The sequence below is a fragment of the Cydia fagiglandana genome, chromosome 16, assembly GCF_963556715.1.
Source record: "Cydia fagiglandana chromosome 16, ilCydFagi1.1, whole genome shotgun sequence".
NCBI lineage: Eukaryota > Metazoa > Arthropoda > Insecta > Lepidoptera > Tortricidae > Cydia > Cydia fagiglandana.
In genome coordinates, this window is record NC_085947.1 from 15625311 (window position 1) to 15653056 (window position 27746).

A 27746-nucleotide genomic window follows, 5' to 3' on the forward strand; every position below is an offset into this window, starting at 1 on the left:
CTACTATAATTGTTTGACAATTTTTTGAAAACTACTCTATATTACCGATGACGCGCGCTCGCCAGCTCAGTGCCGCGGCAGAGCTTGTACAGGCAGGACGTGTGTCGGTCGGCTCCGCACATTTTCAACGTCGACGACGAGGTTTTTTATCATTGTGTGCGGCGGGCGCCGTGTAAAACGCTATACTGTGTGCGTGTAAACCGCAACGAGAGACTTTGATCCTAGCACTGTTTTTATAGTATTATAATTTTTAATACCAGTTTAATAAACTACCGGACAGGATTAAAAATATTTGAAACGACCTGACATTCTATATGTATTTATTTGACTCAAGATAGTACTCAGGGTCTGATGATGGAGCCGGAAGGTGGTCACCGGTACCAATCAACCATGCAACTAAACCACTTTGTGTTTAGGCTCGTTTTATTCATCTCAACAAGATCTTTGACACAAGATAGTACTCAGGGTCTGATGATGGAGCCGGAAGGTGGTCACCGGTACCAATCAACCATGCAACTAAACCACTTCGTGTTTGGGCACGTTTGATTCGGCTCAACAAGATCTTTGACTTAAGATAGTACTCAGGGTCTGATGATGGAGCCGGAAGGTGGTCACCAGTACCAGTCAACCATGCAACTAAACCACTTCGTGCTTGGGCTCGTTTGATTCGTCTCAACAAGATCTTTGACACAAGATAGTACTCAGGGTCTGATGATGGAGCTGGAAGGTGGTCACCGGTACCAATCAACCATGCAACTAAACCACTTCGTGTTTAGGCTCGTTTTATTCGTCTCAACAAGATCTTTGACACAAGATAGTACTCAGGGTCTGATGATGGAGCCGGAAGGTGGTCACCGGTACCAATCAACCATGCAACTAAACCACTTCGTGTTTAGGCTCGTTTTATTCGTCTTAACAAGATCTTTGACACAAAATAGTACTCAGGGTCTGATGATGGAGCCGAAAGGTGGTCACCGGTACCAATCAACCATGCAACTAAACCACTTCGTGTTTGGGCTCGTTTGATTCATCTCAACAAGATCTTTGACACAAGATAGTACTCAGGGTCTGATGATGGAGCCGGAATGTGGTCACCGGTACTAAGCAACCATGCAACTAAACCATTTCGTGTTTGGGCTCGTTTGATTCATCTCAACAAGATCTTTGACACAAGATAGTACTCAGGGTCTGATGATGGAGCCGGAATGTGGTCACCGGTACTAATCAACCATGCAACTAAACCATTTCGTGTTTGGGCTCGTTTGATTCGTCTCAACAAGATCTTTGACACAAGATAGTACTCAGGGTCTGATGATGGAGCCGGAAGGTGGTCACCGGTACCAATCTACCATGCAACTAAACCACTTCGTGTTTGGGCTCGTTTGATTCGTCTCAACAAGATCTTTGACACAAGATAGTACTCAGGGTCTGATGATGGAGCCGAAAGGTGGTCACCGGTACCAATCAACCATGCAACTAAACCACTTCGTGTTTGGGCTCGTTTGATTCGTCTCAACAAGATCTTTGACACAAGATAGTACTCAGGGTCTGATGATGGAGCCGGAATGTGGTCACCGGTACTAATCAACCATGCAACTAAACCATTTCGTGTTTGGGCTCGTTTGATTCGTCTCAACAAGATCTTTGACACAAGATAGTACTCAGGGTCTGATGATGGAGCCGGAAGGTGGTCACCAGTACCAGTCAACCATGCAACTAAACCACTTCGTGCTTGGGCTCGTTTGATTCGTCTCAACAAGATCTTTGACACAAGATAGTACTCAGGGTCTGATGATGGAGCCGGAAGGTGGTCACCGGTACTAATCAACCATGCAACTAAACCATTTCGTGTTTGGGCTCGTTTGATTCGTCTCAACAAGATCTTTGACACAAGATAGTACTCAGGGTCTGATGATGGAGCTGGAAGGTGGTCACCGGTACCAATCAACCATGCAACTAAACCACTTCGTGTTTAGGATCGTCTTATTCGTCTCAACAAGATCTTTGACACTGAAGATACACAGGGTCAGGGTCAGATACAAAGAATGTCACTAAAATGTCCCAAAACAGGACACCTTTCAATATTGCAGTTGAAAAAATGTTTAGAAACCTCTGTTTACCTCAGATATCGATTTTAAACGCAATCGGGTAATTTCTAGAAATGTCCCAAAAAAGGACATCTCTCAATATTTCCCTCGGAAACAAGTTTCGAAACCTTTGAGCACCTCAGATATCGATTTTGAACGCTATCGGTTAATTTCAAGGAAAGTCCCGAAAATGTTCCAAAAAGGACATCCTTCATATAGCCATCGGAAACATGTTTCGGAACCTTTGGTAAACTCAGACACCGCTTTTGAACGCATTTGGTCAGTTTCACAAAAATGGCCTAAATAAAAAGGACATTAGGTAGGTACATACAAAGTAATCGTCAATCCGAATTGACGATTGAGGATTGACCGATCAATTCGAATTAACGATTAGTAATCGTCAATCTTCAATCAGTAGATTTAGAATTAGTTTCGTCAATCGTCAATTCGAATTGATCGGTCAGTTCTCAATCGTCAATTCGAATTGATTTTTTGCCAACACTGCTATCATGTAACTGAACCACTTCATGTTTGGGCTCGTTTGATTCCTCTCAACAAGACCTTGGACACAAGTTAGTACTCAGGGTCTGATGATGGAGCTGGACTGTGGCCACGGGTACCAGTCTACCATGTAACTGAACCACTTCGTGTTTGGGCTCGTTTGATTCGTCGCAACAAGATCTTTGACACAAGATACTACTCAGGGTCTGATGATGGAGCTCGAAGGTCGCGACGGGTACCAGTCTATCACATAACTGAACCACTTCTTGTTTTGGCTTCGTGTTTGGTTTATCACCTAGTGTCAAAGATCTTGTTGAGACGAATCAAACGAGCCTAAACACGAAGTGGTTTAGTTGCATGGTTGATTGGTACCGGTGACCACCTTCCAGCTCCATCATCAGACTCTGAGTATCACCTAGTGTCAAAGATCTTGTTGAGACTAATCAAACGAGCCTAAACATGAAGTGGTTTAGTTGCATGGTTGATTGGTACCGGTGACCACCTTCCGGCTCCTTCATCAGACTCTGAGTATCACCTAGTGTCAAAGATCTTGTTGAGACTAGTCAAACGAGCCTAAACATGAAGTGGTTTAGTTGCATGGTTGATTGGTACCGGTAACCAACTTCCAGCTCCATCATCAGACTCTGAGTATCACCTATATAGTGTCAAAGATCTTGTTGAGATGAATAAAACGAGCCTAAACACGATGTGGTTTAGTTGTATGGTTGATTGGTAATGGTGACCACCTTCCAGCTCCATCATCAGACCCTGAGTACTGTCTTGTGTCAAAGATCTTGTTGAGACGAATCAAACGAGCCCAAACACGAAGTGGTTTAGTTACATGATAGACTGGTACCCGTGGCCACCTTCCAGCTCCATCGTCAGACCCTGTGTATCTTCAGTTTCTTGTAACTTGTTTCTTGTAAATAAGCGAGTACCTATAATTTCTTTCGAGTAATACACGTTCATAAGTACGAGTATGGGGCTATTCATAAATTACGTCGTTTCAAATGGGAGGAGGGGGGGAGGGGGTCTGGACATCGGATGATGGTAGCATGACGTAGGAGGAAACAGAGTCATCCGAAGCATGATTTTTGGATGATTTGAGGGATGGGGGGGGGTCAAAAATAGATGACGTAATTTATGAACAGCCCCTATGTACATTTGCACTGCATTTAGTATTTTCGTACTTACCAAATAACAGTTTTAGGACTTTATAAGTTAAGTACAGTTAGTGTTGTTATGGTTGATTTCAATATGCTTCGCGAAGGATCAAGAATGTTTAATCCATCATGGTAGTGCGAGTGTGGTAGAAGGGATCGGAATACTGAGCTCGCACGGCCTGCCGCAGCGCGTAAAATACCTAAACTCGCTCAACCCCGAAATGTAATAGCACTCTTAAAACCGGGTAGATCGGGTAGAAATTGGGCAATAGAACTGTAATTTTATCTGGGATATATTTCACCCATTGTAAACTTGACTTGTAATGTTTGTGTACATTATTAATAATAAATATGAATATTAATAAAAATAGTGCATAAGTAGGTAAGCCTTATTGGGATATGTCCGGTTTTCTCATCTCACGATATTTTACTTCGCCGAAAAGTCACTGCTAAATATGAAATAATAATTTCGTAACTAACAGAACCTACAAATAAAGAAATATTTTATTAGAAAAAGTGTTATTCAGAACCTAGTAAACGAACTTACAAATAAAGAAATATTTTATTAGAAAAAGTTTCATTCTTTGTAATCGAAGTCTGAATTAAAATATTCAACGTCACTTATGTTTGAGCTAGCTTCAAAACAACCAGGGACACTCATAGAACTATCTTCATCTGAACTGGATGTGCTTGAATCCGGCACGTAGATTACGAATTCTTGCATATCACCTACTTAGCGGTCTTTTATTCGAGATACCGTAGGTACTTTAAGATGTAGATGTATGTTACATGTATGTAAGATGTATGGTTATTGGTGCAATAAAGAATATTTACTTACTTACTTACTTACTTTTGCACAATCCTGAAAAAGAAATTACATATAAATATGCATAAAATGGCAAGTATCAAGACTATTTCTAAGTTATTTTAAAGATCATGAATGACCTGCATATTTATGAAAATTAATATATTTTGAATGAATATACTTACCGATTATGTACCGGAGACAAGTTACTTAGGGTAGGTAATTATTTAATATTAAATACAACATCAATACCCGCGAATAGCGGAAACACGTTCCGCGACTTTTTGTAAGTCGATAGTCGGCTTTTAGCCGTTTTCTTCTCGCTGACAAAACCGAACAATGTTAAATATAATTTTCCTTGTGGTTTTATGTACGGTTTTATCGTGTTTTGAAAATATTTTATACATAAAACTTGCGGTTTTTGTTAATAAAAATATACATTGACAGAAGTTTGTTTACTTTTTACAAGACTGGTCAAAGGTTTGATTGCCTTAAAAAGTTTAAAATGTTAGTTCCATTGACATATATATTACTTCGTAAGGACGCGGTTAACGAGCACTGAAAAGGGGCCGCTACATGGGTGTGATAATCGCATTTATCACACCACGGCGCTCAGTCGTGTGGCGAGTTGCGCAGTAGAAAGTTGTCACGCAGCATAACATAAAAATGCCTCATTGCGTTGTAAAAGGGTGCAAAAACCATTACCGGAAGTGTAAGAAAAAAGATGGGATCTCATATCATCGGTAAGTAATTTCCAATTACGTTTATTTATTGCTTAAACCCAATTTTAAACGATAATTTTATTTCATTCTCACGCGGTACTGATGTTCGCTCGTACGTCATAGCCCTAATACATTAACCTTGTAAGGACGTCATTCCTCTTTGGAAGTTATTATGAAGTAGAAATGCATAATGCGTAATTTGTATAGGTAAATTTACTTAAATATGATTAGTTGATTACCTACCGGATATAATTACTGAAATTAAAGTACCTATTGTCTGTTTTACAGAGTTTGTTCCCGTTTTGTTTTACATAATTATTAAAAACATTCAAAATAACAAGATCAAGTATTTGTTATTGTTTTATTCGTTGACTTAGGGACCTATACGCACTTTAATTTCGGTATTTATATTAATTCTTGTCAGGTATAAGTTTTTAATTAAATGTAGGTAAAACTCAAAAATGTTTAATAGGTAAGCGCTAGAAACAAAGCGCGCATTTTCAAACACCGATTAATTCACATCGCTGTATTTATTACTTTTAATTGCCTACTTATATTTTTGCATCATGTTTGTATCGCTGTATAGATTCCTTCTTTTTTACTCTACCTGTTTTGCAAGCAAGAAACTGATAGAAAAAGTTGTTCGCCGCATTTTACGCGCGAAAGCGCGGGATGTACTTATCGGACTGTAGCTAGTAGCTCGGCCAACTTGTTGACCTTGACAGAGCCGGCTTACACAGGGCGGCACACCGCACGGCGCGAATGTTTAAAATATTGCATTGCCGCCTGAGACGATAATGACATCACAAAATAACGTAGAATAACGGAAACTTAGAGGGAGAAGTTCGCCTTTGTACTGCCTATCCTGCGCCATAAATTTGTGTTTTGTACAATAAAGAGTTTATACATACATACAATCTAAGATACATTTTTATGATTTTTAATATTATTCTGATTGACATTTGTATTTGAACTGATTACATACTTTACATTTAGTTAAATTTCATCCAATATTATGTAACAAATCTTGACATGTAATTAATCCTTTTGATCCAACACGAAATCAAATTTGGAGCCGTATTATTCGACGTCAACGTAATGACCCTTATTTTAAACCCGGACCACGGACTCATGCTATTCCATATTTTTCTACATTATTAGCAAATTATACACCAAAACCTTCCATTATCAAGAATTATTGATAGGTGAAACAGTATGAAAATCCGTTCAGTAGCTTTTAAGTTTATCGCGAGGAGTTCGACGCTCCTGTGATATAAACCGCGAATGAACTTAACAAGCCTTGTACGCCCATACAAAGTTATCGCGTCGAGCGTCGAGCGTCGAGCTTACGTAGTTGTACGCAGTGTGTAACAGATGGCGCTTTTTTGCTGACATGAAGATCGCAACAGGCAATTCGTATGCATGCGCTCATCCATAGTTTATATCTATGATTTTTAAGTAAAAAAGTCTAAGTAACCTATGACACGAATAGTGTACGACCAATTTTATCGATAATCTCTTTATTTCAGATGTCGATTATGGGCAAAGCTGAGGAAAAGGAAATGAGAATTTGGCGTATTTATTTACCTATTCAAAAGCTGAATGGAAACAAGTTCATTTGTGGAAATCATTCTCCATCCAGTGCCTTAAATAAAAAGGGACCAGATTAAAAAAGAATGCGCGCGAATTCAGCATATTGTAATATGCCTACTTGAATAATAAACTATGTTATTTTTATCATGTAAAATAAATTTGTTTATTAATTTTTTACGTGATACAAAATATGTTTTTCTAACTCCATAAACAACTAGCAATTGAATGCTCCTACTCTCGTTGAAATCAGACAATTTTATTTTTAATTTTTTTATTTTTTTTCGTGATATTTTTTGTACTTTTAAAGGATATTATGATATTAAAACAGCTTTAAAATGTAAAGTGAACTAAATTACTTTTCAAAGTAGCGTAAATCACAAGTCATTAAACATTTTTTGTGATTTATGCTACTTTGAAAAGTAATTTAGTTCACTTTACATTTTAAATATCTTATAAAGCTGTTTTAATATCATAATATCCTTTAAAAGTACAAAAAATATCACGAAAAAAAATAAAAAAATTAAAAATAAAATTGTCTGATTTCAACGAGAGTAGGAGCATTCAATTGCTAGTTGTTTATGGAGTTAGAAAAACATATTTTGTATCACGTAAAAAATTACACCCTGTATATAATTCTTTTATTTTATTAATCCACGTGATTCTCAAAATGTACTGTTACAGTAGTACAGTAGGTAAATACAGCAGCACGTATCGCACATTTATCGATATCGATAAACAGTAGGTACTGGAAGTGTCGAGCCCTAGCGTTGTTTTTTTTGTGTTGGTAGTATTGTGTGTGGTTTTTTTTTTAACAATTATGGCCTGGATGCGAGATCTTTAAGCCTGTATTTGGTGTGTTGGGATATGTACGTTCATAATTCGGTTCGAGGATTGTTCGAGAATGCCGACTCTTTTGACTAATTTGTTTAGTAAACCATAGAGTAACTTATACATACTACGCCATAAACAGTTTTTGACAAGTTTTTACTATGACAATTATGCACCAAGGCGGTTTGTTTACAAGTGGCCTACCGCGAATCGCGAAAATCAAAATTTCGTTATCTGCCTCTCTATCGATCGAATTTGTAAGAGTGATAGAGAGGCAGAAACCGAACTTTCGATTGTCGTGTGTGAGTTGAGTTTTGTGTAATATTCCCTATTTAAGGGCATGAATACAACGTTAAGAAGGTTGCATATACCTCGTATGTCAGTATCGATACCTGAATAATCGATTGTTTAATGAATTTCTTTTATAACACTGGCAACATTGTGACGGACGGCCATATTGGATTTTTTTAGTGCTTCGGAAATTACTGTCTGCAATGGAGTCATATTTTTGCTTATCAAATTCTGATTCTGTTTTCTTTGGGAATTCGCCAAAATTATGTCATTTCTTCATCGTTTCTCAATCCGGTCGTTGTCATAGTAGAAAAGCGTCGAACGTTTGACAAAATTCGCTAGTGAATATCGTTATAAAATTCAGTGTCGACCCTGGAGACATCTTGTGATAAAAAGTATTGCAGCGAGTCATTTCGCTGTCTCTGATTTAGTCTTCACGTGAAACGAGTAACAAAATTAAATTGGTGCTATTTAGTGTCCGCAATCATGGAGGAGTCGTGGGGTAAGGATCCGAGAATGCGTTGATTTATTGATTTTCGCTGTAGCGGTGTGTCATTGTGTGGTTATTTGCAGATGCGGAAAATTTCGAGCCCAAATTGCCGACCACGTTGACATCTTCGAATAAATGGGAGGGCGAGGACGAGGAAGAGACCGTCAAGGTAACAGTTGACACTGCCAAATTGTTTATAGTGACACAAAACTTGTGTTTCTGATGAGTTTTCGAGAGAATTTTGTGTATAACCTCAATATGGTTGCTTACGTGTTGGGTCTGGGGGTTTGCAGGAGAGCTGGGAGGACGAGGAGGAGGAAAAAAAGGACGAAGAGAAACTGCCGCCGCCGCCACCTAAGCCCAAGAAGAAAATTGCGGACAAAATAGCTGAGAAAGAGGTGAGTGGCCTTATATCTGTCATAATGTACATTCATTGCCCATATGGTCATAAAATGTGTTGTAAATATGTAGGCAATGTTCCTTCACTTTAAAACAATAACAATTTCTTTCTTGCTGTGCGGAAGTTTTGCAAACATAGGGTTACAATCATTATGTCTTACCTACTTAGGCCTATTTGCACCATTCCACGAACCCGGGGTGAACCGGTTAAACCTGGAGTTACCATGGTTACCAGTACAATTTGACACTGGTTTTACGGTTTAACTGCTTAACCCCGGGTTAGTGGGATGGTGCAAGTCGGCCTTACTAAAGTTGATTAACCTGATAATGGTGGCATATCTAACACAAAGCTCCCACATGTTAAATACACATACATTTTCATGTAAAAATATACATCAAGCCTAATCTAGTTGCCTTGTTTCTAGACAACCAATAGGTCCACAGATTGACTTTCTATTAATTAGTAACCAGTTTTATTATCCTGGCCTAGTATTACAGTCTACTTTCTCTAGCAGTTGAATAATTACTATGTCTTGCTATTATTCCATATTACGACATTAATATTCATATTTTGATTAAATACTGTGAAACTTAGCAACAAAATCCAAGATTATTCCAAGGTATACACAATGGCAAAAAAATTACTGCATTCCCGTTGCCAGGGAGGTTTTGGGATTATACTGAGCAACTTTTACTATGGGACCGACCCCGAAATCGCGAAAATAAATTACCCTCTCATAGAACATGGACCAGCCAAAGTGTATGAAACAGCCAAATTTTTTCAGCCTAGTATATGAGAGGGAGAAATTTTAACCAAATATAAAAACATACAAACTCTCACATTTATAAAGGAGTGTCTCCATATTGCGCGGCAAACTATCGAACATTGGCTCGCGAGGCAGCCGCGCGCAATGGATACTCGATCAGATCGCGTTGGCTCGCGAGCCAACCCGGTATCCATTGCGCGCGGCTGCCTCGCGAGCCAATGTTCGATAGTTTGCCGCGCAATATGGAGACTCCTTAATACTAGTAGGATTATGCACTTATCATAACTGGACAAAAAGTGCACTTCAACCCAATTAAAGTATTTAATTTAATGATAAAGTTGTTGATGACAATACACATACAGTGTTCAATTCAATGTTATCAGGTTATGCACATTAAGTAATATCATTTTGTAATGACAACTTAAGGATCTATTATTATCTACTAATTTGTCCATTATTACTTCAATTGGTTTCATAATCTTTGATTAGTTAGGTAATCATTGTTATTATGACCATATGAATGTAAATGAAGATACATTTTCTATTGAAAGTAGACATGTCAAAGAAAAACAATAATTTACCTAGTATTTCTATAATCAAGAATAATCTAGATTAAGTCTGTTCTTTTTGATTTGGTCTTTTCTTTTTCTCCTCAAATAGAAATTACATTTGCCATAAACATAGAAGAAAAATGTAGGCGTTGCTTACATGTAGGCATATTAAGTCCTGCTTGCGTAAATGCCTTTAGTTAACTTGCTTTGATAGGTACCTCATCTGCTACTTACATTATATTCAGTTAACCTGGTTGTCAGCTTTGAATGCTCCTGACGTTTTAATATAATATTTTCCAGCGTCTGGAACGCGAGAAGGCCGAGCGCCTGGCCGCCGAGAAAGTGGAGGCGGAGATGACGCCCGAACAGAAGTTAGTGGAGAAGCTCAAGAGACAGAAGCTGCAAGAGGAATCTGATCTCCGTCTGGCTATGGAGACATTTGGTAAACTTTTTAATGTAAATCACAGCTTTTAGGGCTCCAAGCACACATGCACTGGTCCAGGCGGCGTATAATGGTCGCATTTATATCACCTGTCATGCCATGTGTCACTTTACCACTTACATATTGGTTAGAACGTGACAGGCATGGTGACAAATGATAAAGAGCCGACCATCTTAGCCCTACAGGTTCGCGTTAAGACTGCCTTTTCATAACTACCTCACTTTGTACACAAAGTTCAAAACCTACCCTCATTGTCTACAAATAAATCTCATTTTACACAAGACTAAAATGGTTCAAAAACAGGATGATTTACAACTGCTGTTTATTACACCATGTTCATAATCCTGACAATGTTCTTGTAACCCTAAACTAAATAATATTACTTACTAGCGACCTGCCCCAGCTTCGCACGAGTCACACAAAACTTTAGCAAAATTACACCCCTAAACCTTCTCGAAGAATCACTCTTTCGATTGGTGAAAACTAAAATTAAAATCCGTTCTATAGTTTTAAAGTTTATCGCGAACATATAAACACAGAGACGCAGCGGGGGACTTTGTTTTATAAGGTGTAGTGATGTATTTTTATTTCCCACAGGAATCACAGAAGCCAATGTCGGAAAGCTAGACAGCTTCAACCCGACCACCAAGGAGGAGTTCACAGAGTTTGCGGAGCTGCTCGTCAAGAAGATCACCCTGTATAAGGCCAGGGAGGAGTTCCCCGAGTTTGCCGATGAGCTTGTTAAGAATATTGTTGTTCAAAGTGAGTCCAACTTCTAACACAACACTTCCTGCCTCGCACATCTAATCGCCACATTGCAGGCTAGCATGCACTGAGCCCAAGCGGCTTGGTGAGCACTGGTGAAGAGTGTCCGTCCACATTCGTCACGTCCCTCAGCCATGAGGATACGACAAGGAAGAAGACAGCTAAACTGTGAAATGAACTTTTGCCTTCGGTTTTCCGGACCGAAATTACCTTCAAACATTTAAGATAACAGGCGTACTCCCTCAAAGGCCGACAACGCACGTTCAACGCCTCTGATTGGTGATTTTATTAGCTCTTGTTAACCGATAGCTGGACTTTACAAGTAGCACGTGGACTACCGGCCATTGACTCTAAAATGGTGGCTAAAGGCATTTCAAGATTAATTCTCCATTCACTGCACACTACCAAATTAGTGTACACTTTTACAGTATAATAAGCTATCGATATTACACTTTAGACTTTAGAGCAACAAACAAAGGAATTAATCACGAAGCTATCAAGATGACGCTCGAAGCGGTCCTAGTATGACTCATGACAGTTTAAATTCGATGTTTTCAAAACCTTTTTTCATTTCCAGTGTCATCTCTGGACATAAAGAGGATAAAGCTGACCGTGGACAACCTGTACATCGAGAAGCAGAAAGCTGAGAAGAATGATAAGGGCAAGAAACCCAACAAGGGCAAGGGCAAAGCGAAATTAAAAGTGGAAGGGGACAATGTAAGTTAACATAGTCATTCCGTTAGTGAAGTTAGTTATAAGGCAGGTCTACACAGACCGACCTGCTTCGCGCGGCAATTTCCTCGAGAGGTGGCTGGGTTGCACCAAATCGTCTGTCACTGTGTTCACTAATTTTTATTGTATGGGAAGATTCATGCTGTGGCATTTGTTGATGCAACTAGCCACTAGCTAACTAGTATATAAAGAATATCAGTACTTACGAGTATAGTCTTTCGATTTGTAGCTGGCCCCGAACGGCTAGTCCTTTGTCTATTGTTAAGTAAAATCGCTCGTGCTACCACCTGCATAAAAATCGCTCAGTCACTTTAACCGGTTATTGAATTACAACTCCTATGGAAATTTCAATAAGATTAAAAATTAACTAATGGAAATATATTTTGCGAAGTTGTGTTTGGTCTTTTTACGGTTATTGAGTGCCGGCGAGTCGAACGCTACAGAACCAGTCTTAAATGTGTCATCGAGATGCGTAACAAAGGCGCGTTATCTGGAGAGCGCACCCTAAACTGATTTTATGAGCGTTGGACTAGCCCGCGCTCGGGTGCCAATTAGAATAATTAAGACCCTTTTTTGCAAGTAAGTAGCCGTTCAGGGCCAGCTACAAGTCGAAAGACTATAACATGGTGCCGAACTATCATACAATCCGCCCAATTTTCAACTAGTTGTGTACTCCTAGGGTTCATACCCTAGTAGTATTGTGTAGTTATACCATAAGGCAGACCTTGTAACAAATCACATACGATGTTTGATACCTATTACATTGCGGCTTTTGATCGATCAATTGAATTCGTTAATTGTGTGAAATGATGATAACCCACGACGGTCTTCTGACGAATACGTGATGAAGATCGTGCTTTTAACCCAATTTCTGATCACACAGAAAATGATCCTAAACTTACTACAGGACGATATATTAGTCCTACTAAAGATGACGCTTAGCACAAAGAGTTCCTATCATACCGTCATAGGGCCAGGTGATAACCGCCCTACGACACTCCGTCAGATTTCTTATGTATTCACATCTGTCATATTAGCTTTAACATCACATCCTTCTGCGTATATGATTAAGTTGAAATAGGTACGTACATTTAAAACTAAATGGTCACTTTCCTTATTCCAGGCTCACCTGAATCAATACGACGCCTACGGCAACTACGACGATGATTACGACGATTTCATGTAAACGTATACTTATACTTAGCCTGATACCTGGCCCGTCCCCATTGCTTGCTCGAGCACACGCGCGTATGCCATGTCCTTTAGTGCTCAAAGTGGTAACACACTATCGCACCGCGCCGCGACCTTAGTGCGTCGCACCCATAAGTGAGAGCGAGAAACAGATATTTCTTTCCCGCTCTCACTTGGGTGCGACGCTCCAAGGTTGCGGTGCCGTGCGATAGTGTGTTACGGCCTTTAGACGGCGCGAGAACTCGCATGCGAGTCATTACTACACCTGGAGCTTTTTATAGCAAAAGCCTGTTATTGATAAGCAAAGCAAGTCAAAGATAAATATATAAAAATGTTCTAGCTCTAAAAAGCTCTAGGTATATTCAATATTCATTACGTTGCGGTATTTGAACGGTCGGCTGAATGGGGTTGGCAACTGTCAATGGTTTGCATAGATGGCACCAGCATAGATTTCCCGTCTAGTATTGTTCTAAGTAATTTAGCCTGGCATCCAGGCCATAACATTAAAACAAAAAACCAGAATTTGACACAATTTTAGCTATTGACCGGAAAACATGCTGACGCCATCTCTAAATATACTTCGACCGGGCCAACCCATTGGATGAAACCTCAATAGTCCGCAATGTAACTAAACTCGTATGCGAGCTCGCGCGCCTATATGAGCCTATACGCTTGTCCACAGTCCGCAGCAGAAGCTAAGCGGCCCGCAAATTGATCTGAACACAACTTTATTGCCTAGGGAATAACGTGTGGGCAGAATATTCTGGCCATCTGACACGCTTAGACACTTTTGCTGCTGACTATACGATTCTTACTAACCAGGTGGTGCTGGGACGAACCATAGCGTCAAAGGAATTTGAAGCTTCTATACAGTACTTAAATTCTATATTTGAATGGCAGCCACTCGTAGAACGCGTGTCATTCTTTTTAAAATATGGAATATGAACTACTATATAGTGTTCTCAATTTTTTTTGCCTCTAGACTCGGAACAAGGTCAAATTACCATGGAAATATGACGTTTAGGGTGACTGCTATAATTATTAGCCCCTCCATAGTAAAGGCAGAAAGAAACAAGGCAATATAAGTCTTATTGTTAAGAGTAGTCAATAACTACTAGCAGTCGCCTTACAATGTTACAACGCACAGTTAGCTTTGATGGACTGATAAAGCGCCACAACTGCTTGCTATTGGTAGGAATCGTAGATTGTATGCGCCTAAAACTCGCCTGTGCTCGCCAAGTAATCTGTATGACACAACTCCCCAACCTTACGGCTTAGACAGGGGTAACTTTCGTTTGTATTGTATTTTTGTAACTTCGAAGTGATATTTTCACGTCATTATTTATTGTACTGTCATGAAAATGTGCTCTTGTAAATAAGTCGTTATTTTAACTCACAATAAAATTATAGTATTAATTATTTTTATGGCCGTCAGGTATCGAAATTGGCAAGCCATATAGCCTAACCATTATTTTACATATTGTAATATAATATACAGTCGTTTCATTCAACGGTTATGGTCCGATGTTATGTTATATAGATATTAAATTTTTTATTGTGATATAATTTGGTTTCATTTCTTGAATAATTTTCCTCAAGTTTGAATTCACCAAAATTGACCATTTTCAGGCTGAATATGAATTATCTAAAAGGCCTTGTGTTTGTATGGTCTGGAAAACACAATTTTTTAGTAAGTAACTAAGAACAAAGAAAACTTAATACTCATCCCTATATCTTTGGTGCTAGTCTAGTACAGTAAAGGGCCAAAAAGAATGCACATCGGCAATCATCGCATTTCCGAATACAAACGAATGCTCATTTCCATGTACATCAATTATTAGGTTATTCGTTTATCAGAATTTGAATTTAGAACTAAGTACTTTATTGTTGTTTTGTTTTGATTTCACGTGAAATATATAGAGCTGTAAAACACGATGTAACTATTTTTAATTATTGCTATGTTCTTGTCAGGGAAAAATAATCTTCATAAATATATATTTTATATAAGATCGACAAAAAGTGTAATATTGTAATGACAAATCTCTGTTGAACCTAAATAATTACTTACATTAACATCCTCATGTTTTTTAAATTGGTTGGCTTCAGATAAAAAATATTTATAAACATTGTGGATAATTTCGCGTGACTGGTAGAGTAACGGCTTACCTTTTTTCCCTATAGATGCCATAGTACAAATTTAATTTTATAGGGGTTTTAGCAGCTCTATATATATATTGACTTAGATAGGCGACTGCACTCTCTCGCATTTGAACCATGACTGACAAAACAAACGTCATGGTGTGTGCGACACAGATATCGCTATACGAAGTCGAAATTAGCCGATTGCCTCTTTCTAAAGCTCGATGTGCATTCTTTTTGGCCCTTTACTGTACTAGCATATTTAAGACAAAGACAGTAAGTATTATGATTCTCTCTATCTGTTTGAAATATGAACAGATGTCTGATTTTTATGAGATATCAACAATATCATGTTAGAATTATACTTTTCTGGAATAAAGCTTGCTCGTGAATTAATCGCCCCGCTTCTATTTATAGTACAAAACTAAATTATGTCAATTATACACTGGCAGTGCATGCAGTCCTCAATAGTAAATACCTGGCAACTGCAATACTTTGCAGTTTTGTAACTGGGTTAAACAATAAATTACAAATACTTTCTCGAGATAAGTTTAATTGTTAATAAAATTGTCTTACAAAATAGCCATATAAAAATTACTTTGTTTGCTTACATTCAATTATCCTGTAATGCCTATATGTAATCTGTAATTTGTAGTCACAGCAAACAGTGTAGGTGACCTCATAATAGATAGTTTAATTTAAAAAATATGCATATGCCTAGAAACAAACATAAGAACATAACATTTTAAGGTACTTATTATTCTATAATAGGTAGTTCAATCACATTTTAATTTTGAAGATTACATTAACTATTCTTGATTATCAACAGTATTTTCAACTTCTTTTTTCAAAACTGCCTTTTTTATATTAGCCGCTCCACTGACAACAGCGTCTGGAGTTATCTGCAGAAGTGCAAAAGGTAGCTCGGGAATCTGGTTATCACAAGCAAATTCAATGAGCAAAAATAACTCTTCTGGAGTAACTTTCTCAGCCAGTTTTCTAATGCAGTGTTTTTCAAGATCTTCCATCATGTACGTCCTGGCAACCAGCAAGAGTGGGCGGAGTCCAACTTCGGGTACACTGCCCATGTACATGTAATCTTTTAGCTGTTGAAGTGTTTCAATAGTCACCCCCTGTATCTTTATTTCATCGTGATCTGTCTCTTTCCACTTTCCTCGCAGCATTGCTTTAAACACATCACTGTGAGCAATTAAAAATGCTTTGTGCACCGCCACTCTCTCTTCACCTTCACCAGTGGAAAGATAGAAGTCAGTAAATTCTGTCCTTTGGTCCGTTTTCATAACTATGGTTTTCGTAACTGGCTGCCAAAGAAGATTTATTTTTCCTATTTCATAATTAATTATCAAACAAGAATTTACTTTCCGGTTTCGTAATCGAGTTTCGTAACTGGTTATGAAATAAGATTTTTTTTTTCTGTTTTCGCCTGGATAGGCTACGAAATATGAATTTTTCGCTGCTTCGTAATTAGTTATCAAACAAGATTTTATTACTCTTTTAGTACTCGAGTTTCGTTATTAACTTCGATATATTTTTTGTGGAAGTTAAGTTCCCCTTTTGTTGCCAATTTACCCTGTGAGTGACTGACTGGGCAAATTGACTACAAAAGAGAAGAGAGCAACATCCAGGCTCTTTCTGTACCAATTTTGATTAAAACAAAACTTAGATACAATAAAAGTATGTACCTACATAGATATCCCTACAGTAAATTAGAGAAAATAAAAATACGAATATTGTAAATCATCTACTTTAATTTTCTAGATTTGTATAGATACAAAAGCTTGTTAAAACAGAGTACCCTTAGGAACAGTAAAATAAAAGAAAAATATGACCTAACTTCCGTTAACAAAAAATATAATTTTCACTTCGTAATAATTCTTCTTAGTCTAATCTAATACATAAATGGAGCAATAATCTCAACGCAGTGCCCGGTAGTTATTTTGTTTTCAACTAACTCTGCTACTGCCCTTTCAATCTCTTGATCGATTTCTTAATAGTTTACACGAAAATGTCCAATTATGAAAAAAGAAAAAGTAATAAGTTTTGATAATTAATTACGAACGAAGAAAAAATACTCGATTACGAAAGCAGAAAGTGAATTCTTGTTTGATAATTAATTATGAAACAGGAAAAATAAATCTTCTTTGGCAGCCAGTTACGAAAACCATAGTTATGAAAACGGACCAAAGGAATTAGTTAGGGTTTAATGCGATAAAGTTCCCATGGCCACCTCCTGTCTCCATCATCAGATCAGGTCCATGTTATCATAATATTGCATAATCATCCGATTTGCATACTTAATTACGTACTTACACAAAATTTCAACTGAATCGGAAATCGAAAAGTGGCTCAAATTCAGCTGCCAAGATTGGACCCACACTAACTAACAGGGCAAGTTAAATAAAAGTTTGGAAAAACGATATTTATTCATCCGAAGTCCGAGAATACCTCCTTATTGACATATTTCTTAACTACATTTTATTTCTGTATTGTTTAAACATGAAATTATGGCATAGCAAGCATCATTCTGTCATTTGTCCCATCATAGGAGGTACGCAGTTTTACAGCTCCTATAATGGGATTGGGCCTAAAACCACTATTTTTTTACATCTGTGGAGTCACAACATAGTGTGTTGTATACCTTATCTCATGGTAAATGCAATTAACAAAACACATTCTAGTTTTCATCAAGTATTAATTAATTAAAATTTAATAAATTAACTCACCTCTCTTAGCGAAGTTGTTAAGAATTCATAGTGGTATTTTTTTTCACTGACACGACAACTTTTAGGTTGACGCCAATTTCTTAAAAAACAACCAAATTTAATAAAACTTCAAACTGAAACAGCTCTAGGACTCTTATTTATGATAAAATACAGCCAGTGTTTATAAACTACTTTTAGATACTTATTTTAGAGGAATTATGTTTTTTTGTCCCATTACTGGTTCCACGTCCATTATAGGGTCCACATACTTGGTCAAGCAAATCTTGTCAGTAGAAAAAGGCGACAAATTTAAAAAATGAAGACGCGAAGGGTACTTAATCGTCCAGAGATGTGACTTATTTGAAATACTTGTATTTAAAAATGCAAATACAAAATACCTATTTTGTATTTTGTATTTAAATACTTTTTGAAGAAAACTATTTTGTATTTTATTTGAAATAGTTTTTGGGACCTATTTTCTATTTTCAAAATAGAAAATACTTTATAGTAACTAGGTAGGTACTAGAATGTAGGTAGGAGGTTACAATCTCTTTTGATGTTACAATCCTGGCAACTCTCTCATTCTTTTAACATGGAACTGTTGAATCTGTTTAGTAACGTCGCACATGGCCACAAGCGTAGCGAGTGTTTAAAAAAGTGAAATCTTGAGTGTTGCGAGGGTTTCAAGGCAGGCAAGAGGAGAACAAACTTTTCTGCCCTGGTGAAACACAAACGAGACGTTTTCATCACACTAACGAGAGGCATTATACTAGCTGTAAAACATTACAAATTAATGCTTTAAAAGTTGGCCGTTAAAAACCATCATCCATACTTACATCCTATCGGTTAATATGAGCAAACAACTAGAATTTTGCACTTTAGATAGAGGATTGATATCAAAGAATAAAGAGAGTCTTTTCAACTCGGAAATTGCGAGTAATACTTTTTAATTCAGACTAGGTATTCACTACTCAGAGTACATTTTATCGTCAAGTATTTGTATTTTTAAAAAGTATTTTGAAAATACCTATTTCGTATTTTGTATTTAAATACAAATTCAAAAACTATTTTGTATTTTGCATTTGAAATAGTATTATCAAGGAAGTATTTGTATTTTGTATTTAAATACTTTTTATAAAGTATTTTTCACATCTCTGTAATCGTCCCATAGAAAATTTGAATTTCGCGCCTTTTTCTACGGACAAGATTTGCTTGACCAAGTATACCTACAAATTAAAAAAAAAATAACGCATTGTTTCAAAATTTTCAACGTCTAATCTCTAAAAAAGATGAATTGTTAAGTATGTTAAGGCCCCAGTACACAATGGGCCATCGCCGGTCATTCCAAGGGACGCATTTATGCGTTAGAGAGAGCAAGTGATACTGCTATCTCATTCTACCGCATGGCTGCGTCCCTTGTACTGGCTGGCAATGGCCCATTACTGTACTGGGGCCTTTAGATTAGTATTTATTTTTGACTTACCCAGTATAGGACATCTTGTTCGCAAACTATTAGGGCTTTTGCAAACAAATCACAAAATTACGAATAATGGGAAAATAACAGTCCAAAATATTTTCAAATGCGAATGATTAAACGAAAATATAATAATTCACAATGTCTACTCATCTGCTGTCATTCGTTGTCCGCCAACGCCAAATGTAATAACATACGGCCATGATAATGTTTGACTATATAGAAAGCGTCGCTTATCGGCCAGTTCCCTGGAAGCACACGTACGGAATGACAGGTGAGAACGGGACAGCGCTATTCATTTGTAGCACTGAAATATACAGGTCTATTTGTAGAGCGACGTCTCGTTCCCACCTGTCATTCCATTCCGTACGGAAACCGAATGAAAATTCCGTGCATGTGCGGGCGGGTTAACTGGGGTTAACCTTGGCAAACCCAAACAAACAAGTTTGGCTGGTTTACAAATGCATAGCGCTGTCTCGCTTGCACATGTCATTTCATACGGAAAGTTCCGTACGTGTGCGGCTAGGGCTATTTAAGGCGTATCCAGACGGGGACATTTTTTCGACAATATGATTAAATTGTCCGATCTAATCAGGCAGGTATTAAATATTCTAAGGCGGACGCAAATGCCAATTTGGCTCGCCGAATTCAACAGCCGATTATGACCGATATTACCAATAAAATGGGGTGCGGGTGCGGACGCAAGAATACCAATTTGTGACGCTAGTATTCGCGTTTGGGGGCATTTCTTTAGAGCGCTCAAATATCATCATAAATTTTAAATTGGCGAAAATGGCCAAATTGGTGTTTGCGTCCGCACCACCTGATTTGGTCGGACAATTTAATCAGATTGGCGAAAAATTGTTCTCGTCTGGACAGGTCTTTATCCTTTCCCATTTTTTTTCTAGTGGCAAAGGAGCGTGGCAACAACTGGGAATATCCTTACATAGACTTATAATATTTAGAGACGGTGTCTCAGCAAGCTGTCACTGTTGCCACTTTTGTTTAGTGTAACATCATTTAACACCACCTTGCTGTAGCCATGTCGATAAAGTCATATCGATAAACTATCGACATTTCTTACAATTTTAATTTTACTTCAAAGGTTTGACGATATCTAAAATGAACAAAAACGCTTTTATTCTTTATTGTGGTTATCAGATCACAATTTTATCGTCACGCCCCAGCAGGGAACCAAGGGAAAGTTCAGATATTTAATTAAAATACATAAATACCTACTAAGATATGTGTTCCGCAATAATTGAAATATTTTATTATATTCTAATATATTTATTATTCATTAGCATTTCAATTATGTATATGTTTAACGAAGATATTGAAGCTTCAATTAATAGCTATTTCGTTACGCTGTGTAGCGTTTATCGATATATAACATAATTAAAATCGACTTTTCACATCCCTAAAAGAGCACACATACACGTTTTTACGCACACATACACAGCCTGGATGCATCAAAAAAGGAAACACTTGATTTGAAGTTCACCTTGTCAACAGTATGGTTGTCCTTTTTTGACAAATGGCATTTTTAAAATAGCGAAGAGAGAGAAATTATACTAGTTGCTGCGCCGTCAAAGAGAACAGAAAGCGTAGGGCCTATCCCTTGCGCCTTCGTCCCTTCCATGTCCCTTCGATTCGATATGGATTCGATAGACGTGCCTTGTATTGCTGGTTGTTTCCTTCTATCTTAGTTCGAATAAAGCGTTTATTTTTGTTGTGATTGTTTAAATAAAATACTAAAGTACTGCCGTGACACGATGCCTTATACCGGGTATGTAAAATAAAACAATTATATTGTAACCATGTCTTAACGTTGCACTTCTTGTAAAAAAAACACTTGCTCATTCTAATAAACCAACTAGGTATATTGTGATTATTAGCCAGTACATTTTTAAGTATTGCTATTTTTCTAGAATACTCTTGTGCGGGTAGATAGCTTAGCACCCCGTTCATTATCTTTCTGACTGCCACTTTCTATGTTTTCAAAATCATGGCAAATAACTCAAAAAATAATTTCCTATTTTATTATTATTAGTTTGGATCTGTAAGTAGTAAGGCCAAAAATTCTAGCATACCCTTTTTAGGGTTCCGTACCCAAAGGGTAAAACGGGACCCTATTACTAAGACTTCGCTGTCCGTCCGTCTGTCTGTCTGTCACCAGGCTGTATCTCACGAACCGTGATAGCTAGACAGTTGAAATTTTCACAGATGATGTATTTCTGTTGCCGCTATAACAACAAATACTAAAAACAGAATAAAATAAAGATTTAAATGGGGCTCCCATACAACAAACGTGATTTTTGACCAAAGTTAAGCAACGACGGGCGGGGTCAGTACTTGGATGGGTGACCGTTTTTTTTTGCTTTTTTTTGTTTTTTTTTTTGCATTGTGGTGCGGAACCCTTCGTGCGCGAGTCCGACTCGCACTAGCCCGGTTTTTTTTCTTTTTTTTTTGCATTATGGTACGGAATACGGAACCCTTCGTGCGCGAGTCCGACTCGCACTTGCCCGGTTTTTTTAGAGAACATTTGCTATTAAGTAGGGTTATTAGGTTACCTGATATAATACTAAATGTATACTTACCGTAAATGTGCCTACTTTACTTGAAAATTCTAAATATCTCTATCATATTGTAACACTTAAATGAGGTTGTGACATCAATCTAATCACCCAGTGTAGTGTTCATCAGGTTTGAGTAGGTAATTTCATATTTAATTTACCATACTTTCATAGAAATATCATAGTGCATGAATAATAATATGCCAGTCAATAAAAACTTTTTAATTTACCGACAGTTATTGGACAACCTTAAGAAATGGAAGTTCATTCTTGAACCTGGTACATGCGCTAACATTTCTAAAGGATTGTGAATATATCTCTAAAGAACAAGAAATTAATGATATGGTCAAGATACGGTTTAAATGGATTGCAAAAAAAGTGGAGGATTCAGATAATGGAGAAGTAAGTTATCTATTTTCAATATCAAAGCATGAACTGGCTCATCACCTCAACCACAAAGTAAATATAGTCAGTGAAATTTTAAACTATTCAAAGTTTGACATTGATACTTCCAAAGATTGGTCAGAGTGGGAACTCATGGGTTCTCGTGAAACATCAGTCAAATCAAGTACGCCTAAGATTGGTTATAGCACAACAACATTCTTAATTTCTGCATATGAGATAAAAATTGATACAATGTCTTCAAAATTATATACAGATACATTGTGTTAGGGTATATTAGAATTGTCTCGATGGATCTAATACAATAATAATTGGCTGTGGAAAGAAAAATACATTCAGCGTAAAAGCTTATACCAAAAATTGTTTTATTTTGCCGTAATTTATTCCCCATTTCAATATTTTATACTGATAGAGCAATGTCCATTATAGGGGGCCCATTACTGGATCCACGTCCATTACCGGGGGCCCATTACTGGAACTTTGGTGTCCATGACTGGAGAAAAAAAGCATAGTTTTAATTTGTTAAATATGTGGAAACTAATTGCAGTATCTTTGATACAACACGCCTAAAACATGAAAGACGGATAGGACTTTCATCTTTTAACACGCTAAGCGGTAGACCATTTACATGTATAAGGGAAATATCATAAATACTCCAAATTTCCTCTTAAATGTCCCATGACTGGTGCTGTTACTATATAGTAATTTATAGAGATGCACCGGATATTCGGTTACTATCCGGTATCCGGCCTATCCGGCCATTATTTTACTATCCGTTCGGATACCGGATAGTGACCTACTATCCGGCCGGATACCGGATAGTGACCTACTATCCGGCCGGATACCGGATAGTGACCTGCTATCCGGCCGGATACCGGATAGTAACAATGCTTGATTTTGGAGTAAACAAATTGGATTTAAGAAACAGACACGGTCATAATCGTACTTGTTTATTATTTGAAAACAATTTAAACATTCCACTGACCTGCACGCGCACTTATTTTGAACCTAGAAATGAGTCCACGCGAGGTCCGCGCGAACGTACACTAGAAAACAGGTCAAACCTGCATGCATTGCACCTGAAAAACCGAAACGTAGGTATTACTGATAAAGATATTTTTTTTTATTTTATTGTGTCACATATTGCGGCATATCTCTTGTTACTTAATAAATTCAAAGAGGTGTAACAAACTCTTAACTTTCATTAACCAATCAGGCTTTGTAAATTTTCAAATGCATAATATTTTAGTATAAATTAATTTATTATGTCTTATGTCATACTTTACAGGATATGGACAATCATTAAGGATGGAGATAAAACTTTAAAGCTGGTATATTCAATAACATGTACAGGAGAATGTCGAGACATCATGACTGAAGAATTTTTGGTTGATGTTACAGTTAAAGTGCGTTTTAAATGGAGTGCCAAAATATGTAAGGAGACAGGCATACTGGAAGTCACTTTTGCGTACGCATTAGCCAAAGAGTTTGACAATGAAGAAAACCTCAAAATTAATATAGCATGTGAGGAACTGAACTTTTCTGAGTATGAAGTGTCTGTTACTACAGACTGGACATATTGGAAACCCATGGGGAGCATAAAACCAGAAACTAGTGTCTCAACATATTGTACTCAAGTACACTTTTTAATTAACCTATATGCGGTTGAAACAAAGGCTATGTCCTCTAAACTGTATGAAGATAAAGACTTTACTGATTTCTATCTATGTGCTGGAGATGGTAAAATTGCCGTGCACAAAAATTTCCTAGTCGCTCATAGTGACGTGTTCAAAGCAATGCTGAGTGGTCCGTGGAAAGAAGCAGAGGAAGGCAAAGTAAATATGGAGGGTGTAACCATCAATGTTCTTGAGCGGTTAAAAAGCTACATGTACAAGGGCGACGTATTCTTCGATGATGATGAAGAGATCCAAACACTGCTGCTGCTCGCACGATATTATCTCATCGAAGATCTTCAAAAACAGTGCATTAGAATCCTGGCCGAAACAGTCAAGCCGGAAAAGTTATTTTCACTCATCGAATTTGCATGTCAGCACCAGATTCCGGAGTTACCTTTTGCTATGCTGCAGATGACTCAGGATTCTGTTGTCAATGAAGCCTTCTCGATTAAAAGTTCAGCTGAATTTTAGATTTGATGAGCTTTAATAATTAGTTTAAATGTTGCCAATTGCACTGTACAGAGGGCGCTTTAGGGAATTTTAGGGAACTGATAGTTCCACTACTTGACGTTAGATGTCGAATACAAAACATCGCGCGTTTTGGGAAGAAAACTGATGTATGGAGTTACAACTCTTTCTTTACTTAGGTATATCTATGGTATTATCCTCCTAAGGCCCAGTCATACAAATGGAAAATCCAAAATTTGCCATTGAAATCTGAACCCTTAATGTAGGAAATAGAGTTGATTTTGTGTTGTTGGAAAATTTACGAAACAAAGTAAAAGCGACTCTGTTCCAATTGAATAGGATTTAAATTTCATCGAACTAAAGAGGTACTATATGTAGGACCTTGGCTTGGGCCTTAGGAGGTTATAAGTATTTATCGTCGGGTGACAAGCAAAAGTCACTAAGTACTATTAAAAAATTAAAGTAACAATGCACTTTATTATGTCTATTGTCCAATAATTTCAATGTTGTTAGTTAGTGACTTTTGCTTGTAACCCGACGTTATATTTTAATAACTACGAGTATTAAGTATTTAAATAACAAACCAGCAAATTTTGAGGATTGCGAGAGAGAGATTGTAACATCATTAAAACAAAACATGGGTCTTATAAAAACTTAATGTGGAATTCGGAGGCACTTGTGATATAGAACCGTTTCACCGCCGCGCCATCTGTGTTGAGCTTGATTTGATTGATGAACAATTGATCATTAATAAACTGAACGAGTTGATTACACATTTTAAAAATTAGATTTTGCTAATACCCAATACCTAATAATTTATAATAGCGAATAATTTGGACATATAAAATCAAACACCTACATATACCTATCTTCTAGTTTTCGTATATTTGTAATGACAAAGTGTGGGAAAGCCATAAATGTCTTATTTCTATGAAAATATAGCGGTATATAGACGGGATAATCAAATCGACCGATATGATCAGAAATGAAATTGGCGTCAATCTCCAATTTAATCACCAATTTTATATTTATGGTATTTTATATTAGAGCCCTCTAAATATGGTATCTGAAGCTATTAATTACAGCACTAGATATACCTTATCCTATTGTAAGTAAGTACAAAGTTTCAGAGTACCTAATCTAGCTAGTCGTTTTAAAATGAGAGCGCAACTACGTTTGTATGGAGAACAAAGTTTGCTGCGGACTTTTAATATGGTAAAAGATCTCTTAAAATACTTGTTTTTTTTTTGCCTTTTAAACGCCAAACGGCGCATCCATTTGCCGTGCCACTGACGCCATGGGGGTAAAATTTAGTTTTGTGAATAAATAATGCCAACCTAAAAGTGGGGTGTTTTCAGTAGATTTTCATCAAATCAAAGAACGATCGACGTCAAATGCCGTCTATGGCGTCGTTGTCACGATTTTGCGTTGACGTCAATTGCCGTCTGTGGCGTTCAAAAGGTTAATACAAATTTTATCTTAGTAAATAGGTAACCATAAGTACTTAAAGACTGATGATTTATACATAATATAACGCATTTACTGTAAGCGAAGCGCTGGTGGCCTAGTGGTGAGAGCGTGCGACTTGCATTCTGGAGGTCGCGGGTTCAAACCCCGGCTCGTACCAATGAGTTTTTCGGAACTTATGTACGAAATATCATTTGATATTTACCAGTTGCTTTTCGGTGAAGGAAAACATCGTGAGGAAACCGGACTAATCCCAATAAGGCCTAGTTTACCCTCTGGGTTGGAAGGTTAGATGGCAGTCGCTTTCGTAAAAACTAGTGCCTACGTCAAATTATGGGATTAGTTGTCAAGCTGACCCCAGGCTCTCATGAGCCGTGGCGAAATGCCGGGATAACGCGAGGAAGAAGAAAAAGATAACGCATTTACTGTAAACGCTTTGGTAGCGCTACGCTCGTAGACGATCCCAGCGTTATCCCGCTTTGTAGATCACTCGAATGAGTTAAGTAGGTAAGCACCGAGAAAATAGAGATAAAATTTTAATTTTTTTAGATGGCATTGCGCCTAGTAAATAAATCGCCTTATTTAAAGTTTCGTATGTTAAATACTGACTAAATATTGTTGTTGGTTGTTGAAAAATGAGGACTGTGATATTGACATGTTTAATTTGAATAGAATAATATATATATGCACCGATTTGTGATAAGTGATAAAGCATAACAATAGTTAATGATAGCGGAGGCCAATGATTGTTTAATTAATTGTTATTGTTACATAATATAGAAAATATAAATACAAAACGTTATGATTTGTTTTTATTTAGATTTACCCTTATTATGTATAAGAATTATGAGGAAACTGGGCGACGCATCTCCATACAAACGTGGACCTCATTTTCCTCTTTGGATATCCAAAGCGACTTAATTGATAATTAGATATAGATAATATTTTACACCATTCGATGTAAGTATATTAACCAAAGCTGTGCCCCTTAGCTTACACTGTTTTTTTAATTATTATAATCTTTTAAACAATTGTATGGAATTATAGCAATTCTGTAAACACCACTCCGCTGCACTGCACCAAAAATGCTATGAAATTTACGATGTAAATTCAAAAACGACCCCTTCCATTAGCAAAATAAAAAAAATATAGCTGGTTAGCATAATAATTGTGTCATCATCATCATCATCATCATTTCGGCCTATATACGTCCCACTGCTGAGCACAGGCCTCCTCTCATGCGCGAGAGGGCTTGGGCTATAGTCCCCACGCTAGCCCAAAGCGGATTGGGGACTTCACATACATCTTTGAATTTCTTCGCAAATATATGCAGGTTTCCTCACGATGTTTTCCTTCACCGAAAAGCTAGTGGTACTCGTAAATATCAAATGATATTTCGTACATAAGTTCCGAAAAACTCATTAGTACGAGCCGGGATTTGAACCCGCGACCTCCGGATTGAAAGTCGGGCGTCATATCCACTCGGCCACCACT

The 27746-nt window shown here is 37.4% G+C and overlaps 3 protein-coding genes and 2 long non-coding RNA genes across 5 annotated transcripts; 3 read left to right on the top strand and 2 right to left on the bottom strand.

Moving 5' to 3' along the window:
• Positions 1-8162: 8162 nt before the first annotated feature.
• On the top strand, positions 8163-14893 carry LOC134672097 (eukaryotic translation initiation factor 3 subunit J). Its single transcript, XM_063530006.1, has 7 exons — positions 8163-8492; positions 8564-8649; positions 8774-8878; positions 10498-10639; positions 11237-11401; positions 11982-12121; positions 13260-14893. The coding sequence occupies exons 1-7, from the start codon at positions 8477-8479 to the stop codon at positions 13320-13322; spliced, it is 717 nt and encodes a 238-aa protein (XP_063386076.1). The 5' UTR covers positions 8163-8476; the 3' UTR covers positions 13323-14893.
• A 1382-nt stretch (positions 14894-16275) lies between these two features.
• LOC134672252 (uncharacterized) lies at positions 16276-16767 on the bottom strand. The gene has a single exon (XM_063530151.1). It carries the CDS (start codon positions 16765-16767, stop codon positions 16276-16278), a length of 492 nt encoding a protein of 163 aa, XP_063386221.1.
• Positions 16768-17215: 448 nt separating this feature from the next.
• Positions 17216-17676, bottom strand: LOC134672342 (uncharacterized). The gene is made up of 2 exons (XR_010099323.1): positions 17487-17676; positions 17216-17438 (listed from the first exon to the last, which is right to left on the bottom strand). It is a non-coding gene; the product is annotated as an uncharacterized LOC134672342 (long non-coding RNA).
• A 3622-nt stretch (positions 17677-21298) lies between these two features.
• LOC134671657 (uncharacterized) lies at positions 21299-22785 on the top strand. The gene is made up of 2 exons (XR_010099244.1): positions 21299-21452; positions 22476-22785. It is a non-coding gene; the product is annotated as an uncharacterized LOC134671657 (long non-coding RNA).
• A 1535-nt stretch (positions 22786-24320) lies between these two features.
• LOC134672253 (kelch-like protein 38) lies at positions 24321-24788 on the top strand. Its single transcript, XM_063530152.1, has one exon. It carries the CDS (start codon positions 24321-24323, stop codon positions 24786-24788), a length of 468 nt encoding a protein of 155 aa, XP_063386222.1.
• The last annotated feature ends 2958 nt before the right edge of the window (positions 24789-27746 follow it).

Excerpts from the sequence above, each read along its gene's own strand:
- LOC134672253 (XM_063530152.1), top strand. The coding sequence starts at position 24,321 with ATGTCCTCTAAACTGTATGAAGATAAAGACTTTACTGATTTCTATCTA.
- LOC134672252 (XM_063530151.1), bottom strand. The coding sequence starts at position 16,767 with ATGAAAACGGACCAAAGGACAGAATTTACTGACTTCTATCTTTCCACT.
- LOC134672097 (XM_063530006.1), top strand. Across the intron at positions 8,879-10,497 it reads ACAAAATAGCTGAGAAAGAG|CGTCTGGAACGCGAGAAGGC; the intron begins GTGAGTGGCCTT and ends AATATTTTCCAG. Across the intron at positions 12,122-13,259 it reads TAAAAGTGGAAGGGGACAAT|GCTCACCTGAATCAATACGA; the intron begins GTAAGTTAACAT and ends TCCTTATTCCAG.